Source organism: Myotis daubentonii, chromosome 5 (assembly GCF_963259705.1).
Source record: "Myotis daubentonii chromosome 5, mMyoDau2.1, whole genome shotgun sequence".
NCBI classification, from domain to species: Eukaryota; Metazoa; Chordata; class Mammalia; order Chiroptera; family Vespertilionidae; genus Myotis; species Myotis daubentonii.
In genome coordinates this window covers 40,000,207-40,020,769 of record NC_081844.1, presented here as the reverse complement: position 1 = coordinate 40,020,769, position 20,563 = coordinate 40,000,207, and the positions used below count along the sequence as shown (strand labels likewise).

At 39.9% G+C, this 20,563-nt stretch overlaps 1 protein-coding gene across 3 annotated transcripts in view; it reads left to right on the top strand.

The window, feature by feature from the left end:
* The window catches only part of GALNT7 (polypeptide N-acetylgalactosaminyltransferase 7), a 134,011-nt gene that overhangs the window by 56,243 nt on the left and 57,205 nt on the right, over positions 1-20,563 (top strand). For all 3 annotated transcript variants that reach the window (XM_059697635.1, XM_059697637.1, XM_059697636.1), the window contains exon 2: positions 13,085-13,545. In XM_059697635.1, coding sequence (XP_059553618.1) covers positions 13,085-13,545 — 461 coding nt within the window. The remainder of the gene's footprint in view (positions 1-13,084; positions 13,546-20,563) is intronic.

Sequence of the window (20,563 nt, the reverse complement as noted above, 5' to 3'; positions counted from 1 at the left end):
CCCCTCAAATTAAATTTTTTTAATTTCTAAAAGGAAAAGTGATCATTAAGCAGTTTTAAGTCAGGTGGTTAGCATTGTGGCTAAATGCTCAGGGTTAGGAGCCACACAGACCGGGGTTCAAGTCCTAGATCAGGCATTTACTAATTAGGTAACATTGGACATGCTATTTCATCTCTCTAATCTTTGACTTCCTCTACTATAAAATGTGAAAATAAAATTACAGAGTCTATCATAGGATTGTTGTGAGGACTGGAACATGTAACATACTTAACAATGTCCAGTTATTTTTTTTTTTAAATCAACCTTTTTGTTGTCTCCCCTCCAAGACCCATTTAAAAAAAATAAAACATAAACTACATTCTCCTTTAGAAATATGGATCCCAAGAGACATCATGTTTCCTGTTGAATAGGTATGATTATTTTTGTACATGGGTGTAGGAATAAGGGAAATCAAAATGTCAGAGGATTTAGGAGAAAAGAAGTTATACATAACTATATAAAACTCTCTTCGACTAGAGCTTTCAGTCTGGTTGAGGAAGGAAAAACTAACACATAGAATAGTTAGAGGATTATAAAAGTATTAAGGAGCAGAAATTCATAAGAGAAAAATATCCCTGGAACTAGGACAGATGGCAGGGGCTGAGTCGTTATAAATGGAATTGGAACTGAACCTACAAAGAACGAGGCGGAGGAAACCAGGGCATTGCCGGAGGCCAAGGTCGATAGCATGAGCCAAACTCTAGAGGCAGGACTGAGAATGCCTGTGTTTTTTGGTTTTTTGTTTTTTAATTTTGTTAAACTTATCGGGGTGACGTTGGTTAATAAAAGTGCATGTATCTCGTGTACAATTCTATAATGCATCATCTGTGTCTTACATTGTGTATTCACCACCCCAAGTCAAGTCTGCATTTGTCACCATATATTTGGCCCCCTTTTTCCTCTTTTACCTCTCCCACCCCCTTTCCTCTGGTAACCACCATACCGTTGTTTGTGTCTGTGAGCTTTTGTTTGTTTGTCTTGTTTGTTTCCTTCAGTTTTATATATCACATATGAGTAAAATGATATGGTTCTTGACTTTTTCTGTCTGACTCATTTTGATTAGCATGATATTCTCAAGATCCACCCAGGCTGTCACACATGGCAGTATTTCATCCTGGCTTAGGGCTGAGTTGTATTCCATTGTATGTCAGTTACCAGCTGCATAAAGATGTCTGCCAGATCTCCAGTCTCCAGTCCAGACCACTTCATTGAGGTACATAATATACGTTCCCGTCGTCTCTTGAATGTTTCAGACTCAGCATCTTCAATGTCGGCCTTTTCCAGTGTTTCCTCTTTCCAGATGTACAAATTGGAAACCTCAAAGCCACCCCTGACACCTCCGTCTCCTTCGCCAGACATATCCACGCCCTCATTAAATTGATTCATTTCCTAATTAGCCTTCATCCACTCAGGCCTCCTTCAGGCTCTTTTCAAAATGCTGCTGTCCCCTCCAATAGCATTAAAACTGTGAACTGGTTTTCCATTGCTCTTGTATCAAGACCACACTCGTTACCCCTGACACCAGACCCTGCTTGGTGTGGCCGCTACCTGTCCTCAGCCTCACCTTCACCAGGTCCCCCTGACTGTACTCCAGCCCTTCTTACCTACTTTAGGCCTTTTTTGTTGTTGTTTAGCAAGACCTTTATTTCTTTTAAGTTTATTGTGGTAACATTGGTAATAATATTATATAAATTTCAGACATACAACTTTATAATTCGATGTCTCTGTATTGCCTGTTTACAACCCAAAGTCTAGTTTCCTTCCATTACCGTATATGTGACTCCCCTTTATCCAGTTTGCTCTCTCCCATCCCCCACCCCCTCTGGTAACCAACATTCTGTTGTCTGAGTCTATGAGTTTGTTTTTGTTTTGTTTTGTTAGTTCATTTGTTCCTTTTCTGTTTTATATTCCACATAGAAGTGAAGTCATACCATAGGCCTTCTTGCTGTAGGGACTTTGCACAAAATGTTCTCTACCTGGACTACTGTTCCCTCCTCTCCTTACCTAGTTACCTTCCCCTCATCCTTCAGCTCCTGCTCAGTAATTCGTCATTCTCAAGGAAGCCACCCCTGACTTCCCAGATTAGATCAGCCCCCATGAAAGGCTTTTTCAGCACCGTATTTGTATGATTATTTGGTTATATGTCTCCCCCACAGGACAGAGCAGGGATGCCTTTGCTCATCCCTGTACCCCTGTACCTGGTACAGAGAAGGCACTCAACACATGTTGTCAATCCATCATTTAGACATTCCTTTCAAATGTCTAGGGCAGAACAAGAGGGTCTCAGAAGTGCCTCTAGCACTCTAGATGATAGAAAATAGTAGGGTATTTCCCTCTGCAGCTGGGTAGGAGATCATTGGGAGCCTGATCTCTTACCCAGCTCCTGGGGCCTCCCCCAGCGTTGTGCATCACAAAGCTGATGAGTGAGCCGTGCTGCAGAGCTGAAACTAGAATACATCCCTTGCCTGTGCCTTCGGGCCTGGGAGTTCTCATCAGTTTAACAGCCTGTCTGCAGTTCTTAGCCTGGTTGACCACTCCTTTCTTGAAAGTCTCTCCCACATTGCTTTTCCCAGTGTTCTATTTCTAAATATTTTTCTTCTCTGTCTGAAAACATCTCGGCTCCTCTTCCCATTCATTTGCTCCATCAGAACACTCTTTCCAGCATTCAGCCCTGATCTGGCACGCTCCCCTCTCATGTTGCATTTGTAAAAGGATAAAGTCTGAACCTCCTGGCATTTCCTAAGAGGCGCTGCCAGTATCTCCAGTCTCATCTCCTGCCACCATCCCATATGTCCCCTGTACTTGTTACATCAAACCCTTCGGAGTTTACTGAAGATCCCATGTTCTTTTATGCTTTTGGGCCTTTGCCTCCATCCTGAATGGCAGCCAAACCTCCTTGCGCCCATGCCCTTACCTACCAACTGTTCCCACCATCTACCTGCTGGGGAGTGTCTGCTGTTTTTGAAACATAGATCATGTCACTTACCGCCTTCTCAAGCATCCCTACCCCCACTCCCTCAAAGGCAGGAGAGTGCCTGGCAGATATTAGGCCTGTAATAAATATTTGGATAACTGAAAGGATAGTTCTTTTATTTTTTAATGATGCAGATAAATACTAACCCGAATGCCAAATAACACTCATGACAAACTAGGGTATCGCTGACTGAGCATTCACTCCTGAGATCAGGCCTGTTGATAGCCCAACAGTAAAATGTCAGGTTTATTACATAAATAACCATGACATACTCTGAATGTGTTTTTTCTGTCTCACATAGTTATGTTTCCTTGTCACACTCTCCTAAAATGGGTTTCTAGTCATGACATGGTAGTAAAATGTTGCTCCACACTTTAAATTGACATATCTGCCCTGAAAACTTTGAGGAATTTATTTTTGAGGTGATTTTTTTTTTTCTTTTTAGATTTGCAAGAGAAGATTCTTATCTCGATCAAAATGTACGTGTTCCAAAGGCTCACGTCACAATACTTTTTTATGAGCTGTTACAAAAGCCAAGCTCCAGGGCAGAGCAAGGAAGCACTAGAGGAAAAGCTGTTTTATGCATTTCCAGCTGCAAAAAGTAGTAACATTTCATGTGGGAGTGATGTATTCATCCTAGAATTTCTCCCCTCAAGGGATAATAGGACATTGCTTTTTCAGCTTTGAAAGGGGTATTACAAACATTCACTCCAATCACAAATACCACATTTGACCTCATTCTGCTCTCACTCAGCAAAATGATTTTCCTTACTATCATAAAAATTATTGATGATTCTGTTGGTGATATAATTTCTGATAAAGTTTTCAGGAAGCTTTGGAAATCATTAGGTGCTTTCACTGTGTTGCTAGATGTGAAGCAGAATTAGAATTACATGGTTTGGCTTTGGCTGGTATTACATTATGAAATTCATTGTGATTAGAAACAAGATTCAAAGGATAGGACTACATAAGCACTTTCCTTGTTTTAAAAAAAAGTGTTAATAGTGTTGATGCTGGGATTGCTCTCTTAAAATATTTACAGTTGATCTAGAAAAGAGAATGAAAGATTTTTTAAAATATATTTTTATTAAATATATATATATATATATATATATATATATATATATATATATATATACACATAGTTTTTATTGATTTCAGAGAAGAGAGAAAAAGAGACAGAAACATCAATGATAAAAGAGAATCATTGATTGGCTGCCTCCTACACGCCCCCTTCCCCACCCTCCACCCCAGTGAGGATGGAGTCTGCAAACCCGAAAACCTGGCATGTGCCCTGATTGGGAATCAAACCATGACCTCCTGGTTCACAGGTTGACGCTCAAGTGCTGAGGCATGCCGGCCAGGCTGAAAGGAGATTTTTAGATCTTCTAGGAAGAAAGTAGAGTTGGTTGGCACAAGATGAAAGAAAGTTCCACAACATTATGTGTGGGCAGAAGAGGAGCAGATGGGACCTCATTTCAATCAATTCAGCTTTTAAGTAGTTCCTCCTTTCTCCACCTGATGAAATGGTGTGATGTTCTGTTGAAGGGTCTTATTCTTATTTCTCATCCTACTAAGCTATTTGGTTTTAAAGTGTATATTTTCTCTCTCCATGTGCATACATAATATATCTGCATACATAAATTATTCATGTGTTTAAAAACCTTAACAGATTTTATTTTATAATTTTTCTATTATTGCTCTGCTTTCATGTTTTTCTGCTCCTTCATTCCCCACTACCTTTCTTATTTTTAGACATTTTGTGGGAATAATGGGGTAGAGTATTTATTATGAAATATTGACAATTTTATTAAAATATTCTGTGCTACTGTTTTTTAAGAATGAAAATATCACTCAGGAGCTTTCTTTGTAAAAGTCAGTCATTACTTAGCTCCCAAACAGAGAGTTAAAATCTACCCACTGTATCCTTTTATGATATATTTTAAAATATACATGTTAAATATATTTTATATATTTTAAGAGGTATTATAATCTGTCTTTTACTAACTGTGGGAGATGGGGCTTGGGAAAGAATAAACTAAGAGCTCATTCCAGGCATCAGAAAATATTAATAATTTAAGGTAACATTCAGGAGGTTATTTTCAATAACTCAAATAGTTGATTGCCCCCCAAATAGCTGGTGTTTTTCTACTGAATAATTTAAGGTAACATTCAGGAGGTTATTTTCAATAACTCAAATAGTTGATTACCCCCCAGATAGCTGGTGTTTTTCTACTGAAAATATAATACTTTCAATAATTTTAATTTTCTCCTTATTTTATTCAAGAAAATTACAGACTCATCTTGTCTCATTCTGATGATGGGTAAGAATTTGTATTTAAACTGGGAAAAAAGAGCCCAGTTTCTTCTAAATTTTGCCATATTTAGGTATTCTGTAGTTGACCATGATCATTCTACAGGATGCACAGAGATCTTCAGAAAATTATTGTGTCAGTGGAGATGGATGCTGCCTTAAGAATGCTGAATGAGCTGAGCCGGTGTGGCTCAGTGGTTGAGTGTCCACCCACGAACCAGGAGGTCATGGTTCAATTCCCAGTCAGGACATATGCCCGAGTTGCAAGATCAATCCCCAGTGTGAAGCATGCTGGAGGCAGCTGATCAATAACTCTCTGTCATCATTGATGTTTCTATTTCTCTCTCCCTCTCCCTTCCTCTCTGAAATCAATTAAAAAAACATATTTTTTAAAAAAGAATACCAAATGAAAATCCAAATCCGCAAATGCTGACTCACTAATTGCATAACTATGAAATTTATTGGGAGACTCCTTTATAATGGAAATCTCCCTCTTATTAAGATGACTGATTAAATGTTCAAAAATATAATACAGCCAACTTTTTAGGAAGACACATTAATTTCCATTTATTCACAATAGTATAGGATAGATCTATATTGTATCCTGTATTTTACATTTTGCTTATTTGGTTAAGGAGGGGTAGTATTTAATTGACTCAAAGTGCCCTTTTATGAACCTGGTAAAACCTTTCCAGTAGCAGGTTAGAACTGCAGCCCTAACTTACCCAATTGTAATTGTGGTTGCCATAGTATATCATAAATTTTGAGAGAGAGAGAAAAAGGAGTAATCATTAGCTGTTATGTAATAGCAGCTCTCCACAGTCCAGAGTCTCAGTGATTCAGTTCCTAGGGTAGCTCTGGGTCGGACTGACTTACTGTGTAATACTTAGCCTTGAACCAGCGGTTACCCCGCGAAAGTCTAATATATAGCACTAGAGTTGCTGACCTGATTTCTTTTGGTGGAGCAATTACTGTGAAGGCAACCATGCTGTTTTCTCCATTCTGTTACCTTTTGACTTATAACCTGGCCTGGTATTTAGGGGAGAAAAGAATAGGAATTTCTCCTGAGTCTGTTTCTTTCAGGAGATAATTCTTCTATGAGAATGCAATCGTTTTTCCCTACTGATAAGCCACACACCCTTCTTTATTTTCGGTTCTGCCCTAGTTGCCAACAGAGACATGACCATTGATTGGCCTTAAATCTCTTCCTAGTTTACAGGTCTTCAAGTGTACTTGAAATAGGGTCCTTTTCCATAAGGGAGGACATCCTAACAATTTAAGGACTGGTAAGGCCGCTGTTTAACCCTGGGTTGATCCATTTGAAACCCTGATTAAGTAAAGACAAAGTACTTGTCCCTTGCCCCTCTTGCCATGCACAGTAGGGCCACTGACTCCCAATGCAGTGGACTCTCAGTCCTCTGAAAGGAGCAAGACTGGATGGTCTTCAGACTCGCTTTAGCATAAAGTCGGCAGGGGACAAACTAACTTAGAATCCAGCTCTAGATAACCAGAGAGAAACAAAGGTGCTGGGCCTGGAGCACCCCATACTCCCACCCACATCCTGCCACACGTTGTAAGAGTCTGGGAAGGCCCAGCCTGCTCGTTCACCCTGTTTCTTCCAAACCCCAGTTACTTCTTTGTTTTTACCACCTCCCTCTCTGCTCTCTTTGCCCCTGTTTCTTCTGTTCCTTTAAGGTGAGTAAGTGCAGCTAGAGAAAGGATGTGGATGTGATGTTTACTAAATAAAGGTGTTTTTTAATCAAGAGGGTTTTTAAATCAGAAAATTAAATTTGACTTATTATGTTTTCAAGTTCTGTGGCTCATGCAGAATGATAACCAAATAGTGTACATCTTGTTAGCAGTGGCCACTTCCTAAAGCTAAATTGTAATTTCTCGAGAGATCATGTGGCTGCAGAAGCTTATCATGAAGAGCTTCGTTTTCCAGGGTTTACCTACAATTTCAAATCCAAACAAGTCTAAATTTCTTTCATTTGCTCTAAAGACCATTTTTCTAAATCCCTTCATATTCATATCATTTCTATAAAGGCATGACCATCTTGGACAAATATCACACCTAACAAAGATATATACTAGTAGGGGTAAGGGAGGAACTTTGTAAATTGTAAGGTGTAAAGTGAGTAGTCTGACCTGATTTCTGACAATCCCATATTTCCATCTGGTGATACATGACTTTATTTTTTAGTGCATTTCCACCTTTATGAACATACTGATCTTAGAAGATTATCTACCGATTCTCTTTTCCATTTCTAGTCACCAGTGATTCATTGACTTTGACTGTAAATCAGCTGGAGCTTATGAAGGTATCACAGTGCCAGTGAGTCACAAAGGCATCTGCTAATTTTCATTCTCTCTCAGAAAGGAATAAGTAGTTTTCCTTCTCAGGGGAGTTGAGTGATTATACTGCTTCATAGCCATTCTTTGAATCATATAACATTAAGATTTGACATGATTATTCTTAATTGACTTGGGACTAGACAGACAAGGCTCATATTTGGTTTCCCTTCAGATTTAATAACATACAGGCTTTGAGAAGTGAGCAAATTCATTTTTTCTGCTGAATATTACATAGCATTATTAAGAGTACAATACTGTGCAGAGAATATAAAGTTATGTCCCATTCTCTTGCTGAATCCATAAAGTATTGCCAGAAAGCTTATCTAAGCTCCCCTTTCCCATTTCATATTCTCCATTATCTCTTTCCTTTTTCTTCTCAGAATCTCTCTCAAACCAAAGAAGAATTTTTAGGATTCATATTCATTTATTTATTCAGTAAATATTTACTGAGGGTTTACATGCCAGGATAAGCATTGGGAATGCAATGGTGACAAGCATGATCACACCCTTTCATAGAATTTATAGTCTAGTGCAGGGGTCAGGAGCCAAATCTTCCCTCACCGCCTGTCTTTGTAAATAAAGTGTTATTGGAATATAGCCACATTCATTCATTTACCTATTGTCTGTGGCTGCTTTTGCACTAAAATGGCAGACTTATATTTAAATAATTGCACCAGAGATGCTACGGTCTGCAAAGCCTAAAATGTTTACCACTTGGCCTTTTACTGATAACATTAACCAATCTCTGCTCTGATAGGTATGGTGGGGAAATAAATGCAGGTGGGAACCTGAACAGCCTTTCAACCTTGTTAACACATTGCGCACCAGTAGTTTTATCGCTAGCTTTACCCAGTGGCCAGATAAGTTTCTATTGAACGAGTACAAAAAACATTTTACAAAGTATCATACTTTAAAAAGATATTAGCTTGTAAGAACATGTAATCAGTAACTTCAAAATGCAATGGGTATTTAATTTTAAGGCATGCCTTTAACATTTAGGTAAAACACTGTGTAATATGAAAACACGAGAGTGCTCGTGATCCACCTGCAATGTGTTAAGCAGGATGAATTCTCCTGGGGAAGTGGGCCAGTGGTGGAATGTTGTAAGAAGAGAAGTATTTTGGACGTCACTGTGAGTGCCTGTGTTGGAATGAGAAGCACCAAAGCATAGTGGTTAAGAGCATGAGCTCTTGAGACATAAGGCCTAGATTCAAATTTTGACAAACACCCCCACCCCAACCCCCACCCCCCCGCCTCCCATGTACTGATTCTGACATTATGTAACTTCTCTGTCAGATTTTTCTGTCTGTAAAATAGGGATGGTAATTATAGAAACTAACTCTTGGGATTAAGTTATATATGTGAAGCACTTAAACTATAGTGTTTGTAATTGTCAGTATTATTGCTGTTGTGGTAATCCTGTTAAGAGGTAAGGGTAGAGGAGAGAAGTGGGCAGATGCAGGAGCTATACAGGTGATAGGATTGGGAGGAATTCATGAGTGATTGGATGTCAGTAGGAAGTGAGGATGAAATGCAGATGTGTACTTGATCAGTTGAGTGGATGGTGGTTCCAGTCCCCAAAGTAGGAAAGACAGTAATTGAAATAGGTTTATGATGTGGGGTCAATGTTAAGTTCAGTTTGGGGTTTCTTAAATTGAGGTACCAGATTGATATAAGTAGAAATGATCAGGAAGCAATTGACAGTAAGGTCCAAAGATCAGAAGTGTGGTGTGGGCTAAAGAAATGGAAGTAGGAATGATCAGTATAAATCTGGTTGTCTAGCTTAGAAGCAATATAATGCAGAATGAAGGTGGAATGACAGATAGACTTTTAACAGAACTGTAGAGAGCACCAATAGTTAAAATTTAGACAAAGAACCCTTATGTTAAGAAAAGATCAAAATAGTTTTTGGAGGAAGATGAACATGAAGTTTGAGTACATTAAGTATTCCCTTGTTGAGGTAGCTGAATTTGAGAAATATTTAAATTTGCAATTTTTATGTAGACATAGGCCAACATACACTATACTATCTATAATAATAAAAGTGTAATATGCTAATTAGACCAGATGTCCTTACAGACGTCCTTCCTTCCGGACAAAGCTGCAGAGGTGGCAGAGGCCCCAGACCACGGTGGCAGGCTGGGGCCGGGGCCAAGGCCCTTGCACGAATTTCGTGCATTGGGCCTCTAGTGTGTTTCATAATTTGGCTATCTTGATTTTATGTACCATCATATTCCACATTCTTCCAATATGTAATTTTTCCCTAATAGGATATCAGGCAACATAGTGGATGCTATGGTTATGGATATTGATATCCGATGACCTGTTTAATCTACTTTTTAATATTTTTTGGCATTTCCTTCCCCTCATTTTTTACCTCCCCAGTTACTGATTTACTGCAGCCTTCATGTAAAAAATTGAAAAGGGGGAGAATGTGTTTCTCCTTTTTTGGGTCCAATATCTTAGAGTTTTATAATGATTTCTCTATTTTAATTTGTTTACAACACCGCCATAAGTGAGTATAATTTTGGAAAGAGCCAGGAGATGAATTGGAGAACTGGACACTTTTTCCAACATCACAATCACATCTCAGCTTCAGTGCCTGCATCTCTAATACAGTGAGGTTTGGCTTCCTCTCGTTAGTAAGAGTTAATTCTCAAAAGAACCCTCAGGACTTCATGAATATAAGATTTCTGGCAGCACTGCCTCCTACCTCTTCACCTCTGATCCTTATTAGGGCTCACAGGTCAGGCTCCAGCTAAGTCCCTCCTGGAGGGAGTGCTGATCAGAAAGGCCTGATCCAGAAGCCTTATCTGCTTATAACACATGCCTAAAGAAAGGCATCATATTTATAGAATCAGGCTGAGTGTTGCATTTTTTATGTTCAGTTTTGTGTTATCAGAGGAAATTTGTGAAACAACTTTGAAATGTACCAAGAAGATTACTGAGAATACTATCTGACTCAGCTTTCTAAGGTTACCTCGCCCTTTTATTATCGTTGAGCTCTTTTACAATCCTGTAAGTGATAGAAAACTGAAAGTAATGCAAAAGGTTCTTGTTCATTGAAAAGGAAATTGTGTACTGTGGAATGCAATTGGTTATTGCCCTCTGGATAGTTACCAATTTTACCCGTTTTGCATCTACTTGTAAATTCTTTGCAGTACTCTTTTTTTTTTTAATTTTAAGATTTTAATTGACCAAAAATCTATTCCAATCTCACAGTGCCAAACTGGAAGTGATTATGAGTGCTCCTTTTTTGCTGTATTCTTGATGTTTATATATTTGTCTGTTCCTTGAATTTACCTTTCAACCAGTTATAACATCTATGGATTTCCCTTTTAATTAATAAATCAATTGAAATCTATGTCCCATGTGCAAAAAAATTCTCTCGCTATATATACACATGTATGTTTATACATGCATATAACATCTCTAGAAAATTTTATAGAAACTGCTGGTTATGATGGCCTCTACAGAAGGGAAGGCAGGAAAACTTGCTTTTTGCAATTTGCCCTTTTGAATCCTTTGGATTTTGTATCATATGTTATATTAACTAAACAAATAGATAAATTTTTAAAATTCATTACTGGCCCTAGCTGTTTTGGCTCAGTGGATAGAGCGTCAGCCTGGGGACTGAAGGGTCCCAGGTTCAATTCCGGTCAAGCGCACATGCCTGGGTTGTGGGCTCAATCCCCAGTGGGGGTCGTGCAGGAGGCAGCCGATCAATGATTCTCTCTCATCATTGATATTTCTTTCTCTCCCTGTCCCTCTCTGAAATCAATAAAAATATATTCTTAAAAAATTCATCACTGAACTCTAAAATCAGTTCTTAGCTAGTCCTTACCAAAACATCAACATCAACTAAATTCACATTTGAAGTAACTGACTCTGAAAGGAGATCTTTGTCCCTAAATAAACTACCAGTACATAACAACCTACCTGTCAGCATCCTACCTACAGCCTTAATTCTGTACCTGTTAAAGCAAAGCTTTCGCCTCTATTTTAAGATAACTCTAACACTGTAGAGACATTTGGTCAGATGGTACCTATTCTATTTTGAACCTATTAAAGGATCACAATCTTAGTGTGGAGTGAGGTGCTAAACCAGTTAGCCTGTTTTGCAGTTGTTCTAAATTCACATTATCAATTCACCTTGCCTCTTGCCCAGCTATGCATACTCAATAACTCCCCTGGTCTAATTATAGCTAGCGGCTCTCCCTTTAAGCTAGAGGTTCTCAAGCTCGGATGCACAGTGAAATCGCCTGGGAGCTTTTAAAAATCGGGATGCCCAGAACAATTAAATCATAAAGTCTGGGGGTGGGAAACCGGTACTTTTTAAAGCCCTGCGGTGATGCTCAGGTTGAAAAGACTGCTTCATGCAGAGAACAGTACTGGTCTAGCAGGAACTTCATATATTGCACCCTGGGAGCAAAAGCACTGTGAGTCCCTGACTGGAAGATCAGTATTCGTGATGCAGGGGGTCCACACAGAAATGGGGGCAGCCTTTACCGAGTCTCCTTACATGCAGAGCCTATTTTCCCCTGGGTCACCTCTGGAATGGGAAAAAGAAGGAATTGGGTGTGATTTAAAAGCCCAAACTGACTTGGTTATAGTTATTAGAGCTTTTTTTTTTTAAAAAAAAAAAATAGTTCTCAATTCAGCTGAGGTTTCACTGAGTAGGAAATACCAAATTGGGACTGCTGGGTGCATATGCCCGCCTTGTTCCTCTGCCATTAGGGGCACAAAGCCAGCCTAGTGATGAGTGGCATCTAATACCACTGCCACCATATGGCTGAATTACTGACACAAAACTATATTTGTTGTACACTGGTCAGCTGGGAAAACCACATATTGTACAACTAGAGGACCGATGCATGAAATTTGTGCAAGCGTAGGCCTTCCTTCTCCTGGCTGCCGGCACCGGCTTCCCTCTGGAACCTGGGACCCAGGCTTCCCTCACAGCCCTGGCTTTGTCTGGAAGGTGATCTGGAAGGATGCCTGGTCTAATTAGCATATTACACTTTTATTATTATAGATGTGACCTATTAAGTGTCTATTATTGTCAAAGGTCCTAGAACTTCACTGCTCTATCCCACAACACTGGGCTTTGTTAAGAGGTCTTTGGTAGAGTTAGTTTCAGAAGGGGAGAAGTAAACAATGCATCCATCATGCATTTCCTTGAAGATGGTAAAGCAGGGAAATAGTCTATCTCTTGGCATGCCCTTCACTCCCCGAAAGGTATCTTCTCATGGGAAGTCCTGATTACTGTCCTGCTTCGGTTTCATGCTTTAAACCGTTTTATTGTTGCCTCCGCCATTTTTAAAACATGAAAATTGGTATCATGAACTCTGCTGTGGTTTGCCTTCATGTACTCATTGTATATCCCCCTCCCTTTTGTATAGGAAGACAGAGATGTCAATAACCCCATGCCTAACCGAGGAGGCAATGGACTAGTTCCTGGGGATGACAGATTCAAACCTGTGGTACCCTGGCCTCATGTTGAAGGAGTAGAAGTGGACTTAGAATCTATTAGAAGAAAACACAAGGCCAAAAATGAACAAGAGCACCATGCTGGAGGAGAGAACCAGAGAGACATAATGCAGAGGCAGTATCTCACTTTTAAGCCTCAGACATTCACCTACCGGGATCCTGTGCTACGCCCCGGGATCCTCGGTAACTTTGAACCCAAAGAACCTGAGCCTCATGGAGTGGTTGGCGGCCCTGGAGAGAATGCCAAGCCATTGGTTTTGGGACCAGAACTCAAACATGCAGTTCAAGCCAGCATTAAAGAGTTTGGATTTAACATGGTGGCAAGTGACATGATCTCCCTGGACCGCAGCGTCAATGACCTACGGCAAGAAGAGTAAGCACACGTCCTCTTCTTTCTAAAACGGGGCAGCTATTGTTTGATAGATATTTAGTTAGATGCTTAGAATGGAGAAAATATCTGTGCCTTTATTTCAAGGAAATAAGAGGATCTTTGGTCTGCAAAATGGCCAGAGGGAGAGATCTCTCCATTTATGTCTGCTAGGACATGGAAGGTATGTCGTAGAGAATTCTGGGATCTTCCCCATGAACCTTGCTCAGAATCTGGTCCTCAGACTGGCATCAGTCTGTGAGAGTTTTGTTACCAGTCCACAGTGAGAAAATGAGCTGGCACCAGGATGTAAATCAACTACTAAGTACTTTGTTTAGTTCAACTGACAACCTCATGACAAAATTTTGTTGGTGTGCTGCTTTTCATTCTGGATCTAGCTCCTTATTTTGTTGTGGAACAATAGCAATAGTAACACTGCTCTAGACTAATACAATTAACTAGATATTTATGTGTCCATTCATTTTTTTTCCTCTCAGCACCAAAACTCGTGAGTATGCCAAGGGAGCACACAGACCGATAAAATTATGGCCTAAACTTTCAAATTCTTTTCATGTAGTTTAATTTAAAATAAAAGATTTCCAAGCCTTAGCTTTCAATAGATGGTAATTATTGAATGAACTCAAAGCTTTTCTCTTTCAGTTTATTCAATAACTGGTTCTACTCTCTAGGATCTAAATCGTGTCCATTAATGTGGATGCATATTTAATTCACTGCTTCTAGAAAACTCACAAAATGTATTCCTGATGATGCATTATTAACTAATCCTCATTTTAAACGGTTAACACAACACATGCACGCGCACACACAGCAGCATTCTTTATGACCACAAAGTAAAATTTTGTACCTGACATAGTGCTACTCAGTAGACTTTGGACATTAATGTTTATTAGAAGAGTGAGAGGGGGGGTGAATGAAATATATGAAAAAATAGAAGGTGTAGAAGTGAAGAGCCATGATGGTGAGAGGCATAACCTCTTCTACGGACAAGAGTTAGAGCATCTTAAGGAACTATAAAGGGAGAACCTTGGATCAATTTATTCCTAATCAAAGTAGAAATTTGCTTTGTTATAGGGTTGCCGGATTTCACAAGTGGAAATAGGGGTCTCTCAGTTAAAATTGAATTTCAGATAGCAATGAGAAACATTTAGTATAAGTATATCCCAAATAGTATATGAGACATACTTATACTTAAAATTTTTATTATTTATCTTAAATCCAAATTTAACTGGATGTCCTGTATTTTGTTTGGCAACCCTTCTAGTCAGCACAGTGAGGATAGTTCTTACAGAGCTAGAACTGCCCTGCACGTACCCTGTAGAACCCATAACAGCATCTGCAGTCCCTCGTCTGGAGTGCGTCCAGTAAATTACAGCACTCAGTCGCAGCACTCGTCTCTGTTATAGAGGTTCTCCCAGAGCCTGCTGATGGCCTTCTCATCACTGTAACGGGGAAAGGAGGGGACGGTCTAACACTTATTGACTTTCCACGATATGCCTGAACTTACTATAAGTTATCTTATTTCATTCGCACAATGAAACTGTAAGAGAGTTCTTACCCGTGTTTGTAAAGTCTGAGACTTAGCGTTGTGCCTTCTTTGTATTCGCCTAGCAGAATGATGGTACAGCTGTGCTTCCACCCAAGGTGGTTTGGTGTGAGGGCCCCTTCTCCTCCCAGCACACACCTCAAGGTGTGGCAGTGTGCCTCCGTGCGTGTTACAGTACAGTCAAAGGGTGAGCTCGGTGTAGAAGCTGAGATTTTTAGCACATGAGTTATTTATAAAAGATAGTCTTTTCAAACACCAGTATAAATCTAGCTCACTTTTTTATATAAGAAATTGTTAAGAAAATCAGATGACATACAAGGCAGAGCAGTGCCCAGGATTAGAGTTATCCTCCCTGCCTCCCTCTCCTTCACCCCTCACATCCATTCTGTCTGCAAGACCTCTCGTTGCTGCCACCAAACTGTGTCCCAGATCATGTCTGAGTGCCCTTCTCTCATCTCCACCGCCACCACCCAAGTCCAGGCCCCCATCTCTCTCGGACTCCTGCAAGAGCCTCCTTCCTGTATCTCCATTTCTACCCTTGCTCACACAGAAGCAGTGTGGTGTTTGGGCCCACTAATGTAGCTTATCTAAAACCATTCTTTGCCTTCCCAGTGAACCTGAAATAAAACCCACATTCCTAACCAGCAGCAGCCCCATGCCGGGACCCTTCCCTGCCTTGCCAACTTCATCTGCTACGATACTCCTTGCCCACGGTGCTCCAGCTGTGTCAGCTCTTCCCGGTTCCTTGCGCCTGCTCTTCCCTCCTCAGGAATGAGTTTCCCTTCTTGAGGCCGGCTCCTTCCCATCCTTTAGGTCCCAGTTGAACCTCTCTAGCCACGCTGTCCAACTTGGTAATGCCCTGCTTTATTTTCTATGACTGCTCTCTGGCCATCTCTTTCATAGCATTCATCAAGTTTTGTAACTAGATATTGGTTTATTTAGTTGTTTATTGATTACCTTTCTTACTAGAAGATAAGCTCTTGAGAGCAAGGAATATGTCTGTTTTCCTCACCAGCTACTTTAAGTAACTGACAACTGGGAGCTTGGTAGTTCTCTGTTGGTTAATATCTGTCGAGAGGATGGATGGATAGGTGGATGGATGGATGAAATGGATGGATGAAATCTTCCAGGGTTCAAACCTTGGCTTTATTAACAGATATGAGATCTTAGACCAGTTATTTACCCTCTCTAACCCTCAATTACATAATTCTTAAAATAGCTCTAACAATACCTGTCTCTAAGGACTGGCATTATACTTAAATGACATTAGAAACTTAACTCTTATTGGCTGTTTATATTGATATGGCACATTTGAATGTTTTCAGTTGCTATTTAACTTTGATGTCTCTGTTGCTTTTTGCAAAACATAAATGTCACACACTGCCTTATCTGCATCATCTTCCACAATGGCAAAGCCTTCATCTCGCCTTTGATAATTTCAGACACAACGGTTGCAACCCTTCCAGCTCTCCGAGTCTTCCTTGCTCTCCTGCACTTTCCTTCCTTTCTGTCTGTCTTTGTCTCTCCCTCCCTCGCTCCCTTCCTTCCTTTCCACAGTGCATCCCTCCTTTTTTCTTCTTTCCTCCTTTTTTCTCCTTTCCTCCCTCCCTCCCTCCCTCCCTCCCTCCCTCCCTCCCTCCCTCCCTCCCTCCCTTCCTTCCTTCCTTCTCCCATGTTTTGCCAATTGTTCACCATGTTCTTTTTTCTTGCACAACCAGAGCAGTTCCTAGAAATAGGATTATTGCAAATTTCTGTTTGTCATTCCTCTATGTATGTATGTCCAATCAAATAAAAGGACCCAGGGCCATCTTAGCAGATGCTCGCAAACCCCTCTTTAAAATTCTCTGCTAGTGAGAAACCTTTTTTTATACTTCAAAATACTCAAACATGGTAACCCCCAGAAACTTTTAAAAAACTGAATACAGATTATTTTTTAAACTTGATTCTTTCTCAGACTTTTTTAAAAAAATGAAACAGGCTTCATTCCTCTTTGAGCACATAAAATTCAATGTAGAGTAATGAATAATTTCTAGGGAGTTATTAATAAATGAGAATGTGGACAGTCAAGAATTTTCTCTGGAAAAAAAAAAGGCAACAACAAAGAAAACACCCCTAAGTTTTGTACATTATTTAATATGCATTAGCACTTTCCTGCTTTTACTGGCAACATGCAGCATGTTAAAAACAAAACATACATCCGTATCTCTCACACACTCCCTCCTTCATACTCATCCCTGTGGAGAGCATGCTACAAGGAGCCCATCCGAGACTGGCTTGACATTGCTGACTTTCTGGAGCTTTAGAGTGTCGGCCTTCTCAGCCGTGTTCTCTTGCCTCTGTCATATAAATGCGCCACCTGCCCTGCTTGGAAACCACTGCTGCGGGCAGTTTGTCCAGCTGTGACATCTGACACTGTGGTTAACTTGTTCGTTTTTGTGGCTGCTCCATAGTCTTTTCAGATGAATGTTCTTTTCCTTACAAGCAGGACAGACCTGCCCAGCTGCCAGCATGACTCATACTTATGTATGCTACAGCTTTGAATTACATTCTCTGGCTGAGTAATTTACTGGCTGTTGATTACTTGTTAAGAGTGAGTAACAGTATTTTGAGTGAACTGGAGGCCTTCTTTTTTAAAAACTTGAGCCAAAAATGACTTCACTTGCCTTCACACTTATTTTCTATAAAAAATTATATAATTTTCTTCACAGTTCAACAGATATTGAGTAAGTCCAACGAGCAGGGTACTGTGCTAGCCCATCGGGGGATGAAACAATGAGAAAAATATAGTTCCTGCCTTCAAAGGGTTCACCATCTACCCCTGGAGAGGGGAAAGGATAGCATAATATAAAAGCCATAGGAAAGGTGTGAGCAACATGGCATGGTTCAGAGGAATGGGAAGCCACGTGGAGTTACAGGGGAGTCCGAAAAGGAGTCATTGCCTGGCCAGTGTGGCTCAGTGGTTGAGCATTGACCTATGAACCAGAAGGTCACGGTTTGATTCCCATTCAGGACATATGCCTGGGTTGCGGGCTTGATCCCCAATGTGAGGTGTGCAGGAGACAGCTGATCAGTGTTTCTCTCTCATGATTGATGTTTCTATCTCCCTCTTCCTTTCTCTCTGAAATCAATAAAAAAAAAAATTTTTTTTTTAAGAGAAAAGGATTTATGGAGGGGACACTAGGGACGGACCCTGGAAGATGAGTAGGGTTTCCCCAAGTAGAGGTTACAAATATTGAAGACATGAAGATAGGCATTGACTAGGAGGAAAGCAAGTGGTATCGATTACTTGGATCAGGAAGTGTGTGTAGAGAAACAAAGCTGATAGGTAGGTTCATGTTTAGAAGACCACGATGCCATGTACAAAGCCTGTACTGAAGTTGGTAATCAGGGGAGACCCACTGAGTATTTATAAAGGGAAATGTAGGGATATCAGAGTGGGTGGTAGAGGTGTCTAGAGTGAATTGGGGGTGGAGACCTGTTAGAAGCTTAATAGTGTTACAGAGGGAATTCAGTGAAGGTTACAGACCAGAAAAAGGAGACTCAATGTAAGAGAACAGGGTTAGTTAGCATCAGTAGGCCTTGGCAGCTGATGGAGTGGAAAGAGGAATTAAAGCTAAATCCAAAGCCTTGAAGCCTATTAACACTAAGAATGGTGCCACTGACAGAAATAGGGTGGATGGAATTGAACAAGCTTCTCTGCCCAAAGCTTGGTTGCCTCCATCAGTTGTTTCCCCGGCTTGAGAGGAATTCACGCAGAGCCAGTCAAGGAGCCTGTTTCTGGGGAGAGGTGGAAAGTTCTGTTTGTGAATATACTACTAGTAGATTTTTCTTCTAATAAAACTTGGGATTTTATTTTCTTTACTGTGAGCTACTGCTGATGCAAATTCATGGAAATTAGGTTTGCCCTCTTTCAGCCCAAGAAGACAATCAGAGGTGTATAATGCAAACGATTTTGTTTCAAACAAATGAATTAAATATTTTGACTTGTTGAACAAATTCATCTGTTTCTAAAATTTAACCTTTCCTCCTACCTACATATCTATTGCACTTCCATTTTGTAGAAAGTTATGTTAGTTGCATTTACAAAGTGAAATAATAGACATTAAGGTGCTTCAAAAATTCTAAGAGCTATGCAAATGTTAGTTATTAATAACCTTCTTGCATTTGTGGGAAATTGAGGGGTGTTTTAAAAAGAGATTTTAGTTTAGAATACACTTATGCTTTATACACCAGATAATTTTCTTCTAACCTGATTTCAAAATGCTGCTTTTTATACTCTTAATTTTATTTAAGGTGAATTATGGTCATGAGCTTTTTCCTCCTCAACCCATGTTAAAGGCTCTCTTTGATACCTTTGTTTAGAATGTAGTGCTGTAATTACAGAATAGATGCTATTTTCAAAACATTGATTTAATTGAAATGCTATAGATTCTTGTTTCATTTCAGTTTCTACATATTCCAACCCAGGGGTTTCAGTTAGAGCTCACTGAAACTCTAAGGACTTGCTCAAAGTAATTAAAACAAATCATCAGAATAATGTATACATCATGTGCGCACCTGCACACACACACACACACACACGAATCACATATATGCATATATATTTCAGTACTTTGTTCCAGTTTCTATTACCAGATTATATGGTGGTTCCATATGACCCATCTAAACTACACTGGTCACAATTATTAACAGGTGATCCTTTTCTCTCATAGATTGCCTAAAATATGTCTCATCTCTCAAACTGCTATTTGGTGGCCTTAGATCTAATCTGTAGGAAGCACATTTGAAGTTGGTTTAGATGACCCTGGATGGACATGCTGCTTGCTTTATGTCCAAAAATTATTATTTTCTAACTGGCCTAAGAAATTTTACTCTTAGAAGCCACTTTTTGTGCGTTCTGAGGTTTTCCAGATTAACTTTAAAGAAAAATTGTGTTCTGATGCCTGGTTTCTTCTTTCTCCTTAACACACACACAGACACAAACACATACAGCCATTGCCCTTTGGGATTATCTCAATTATGAGGGCAGAGCTGACATTTTGTTTAAGGTCCTGCCTGCCAACAAGATGTATTTAGCCAAATTGAAATTATTATAGTGATCAGGGATAACTTAAGTCACCCCAATTTCCACAGCAGTTTTAGAAGGACACCACATTTATGGAGTAAGCCTACAAAAAATGGAAACAGGGGTAATGTGTTGCTTGAAGGCACCATTAGAAAGCAGCAGCAATCTTGCCTCCCTCTCCTTGTTAGCATTTTAGGGTGGCTCACTTCTCTAGGCGAAAACATTCTTCTAATGTGGAGACCTCATATGGTTGATAGGTCCTTCCCACTCTCTGCTCATTTTCCAAGTTGCTCTATTAAAAAGAGACTTAGCTCCATGTCCCCTCCCCTTAGCCTCCCTACCCCCAAATTCCACCACCAGTGCTCCAAAAGCATAAAGTGTGCCTGATAAAAAAT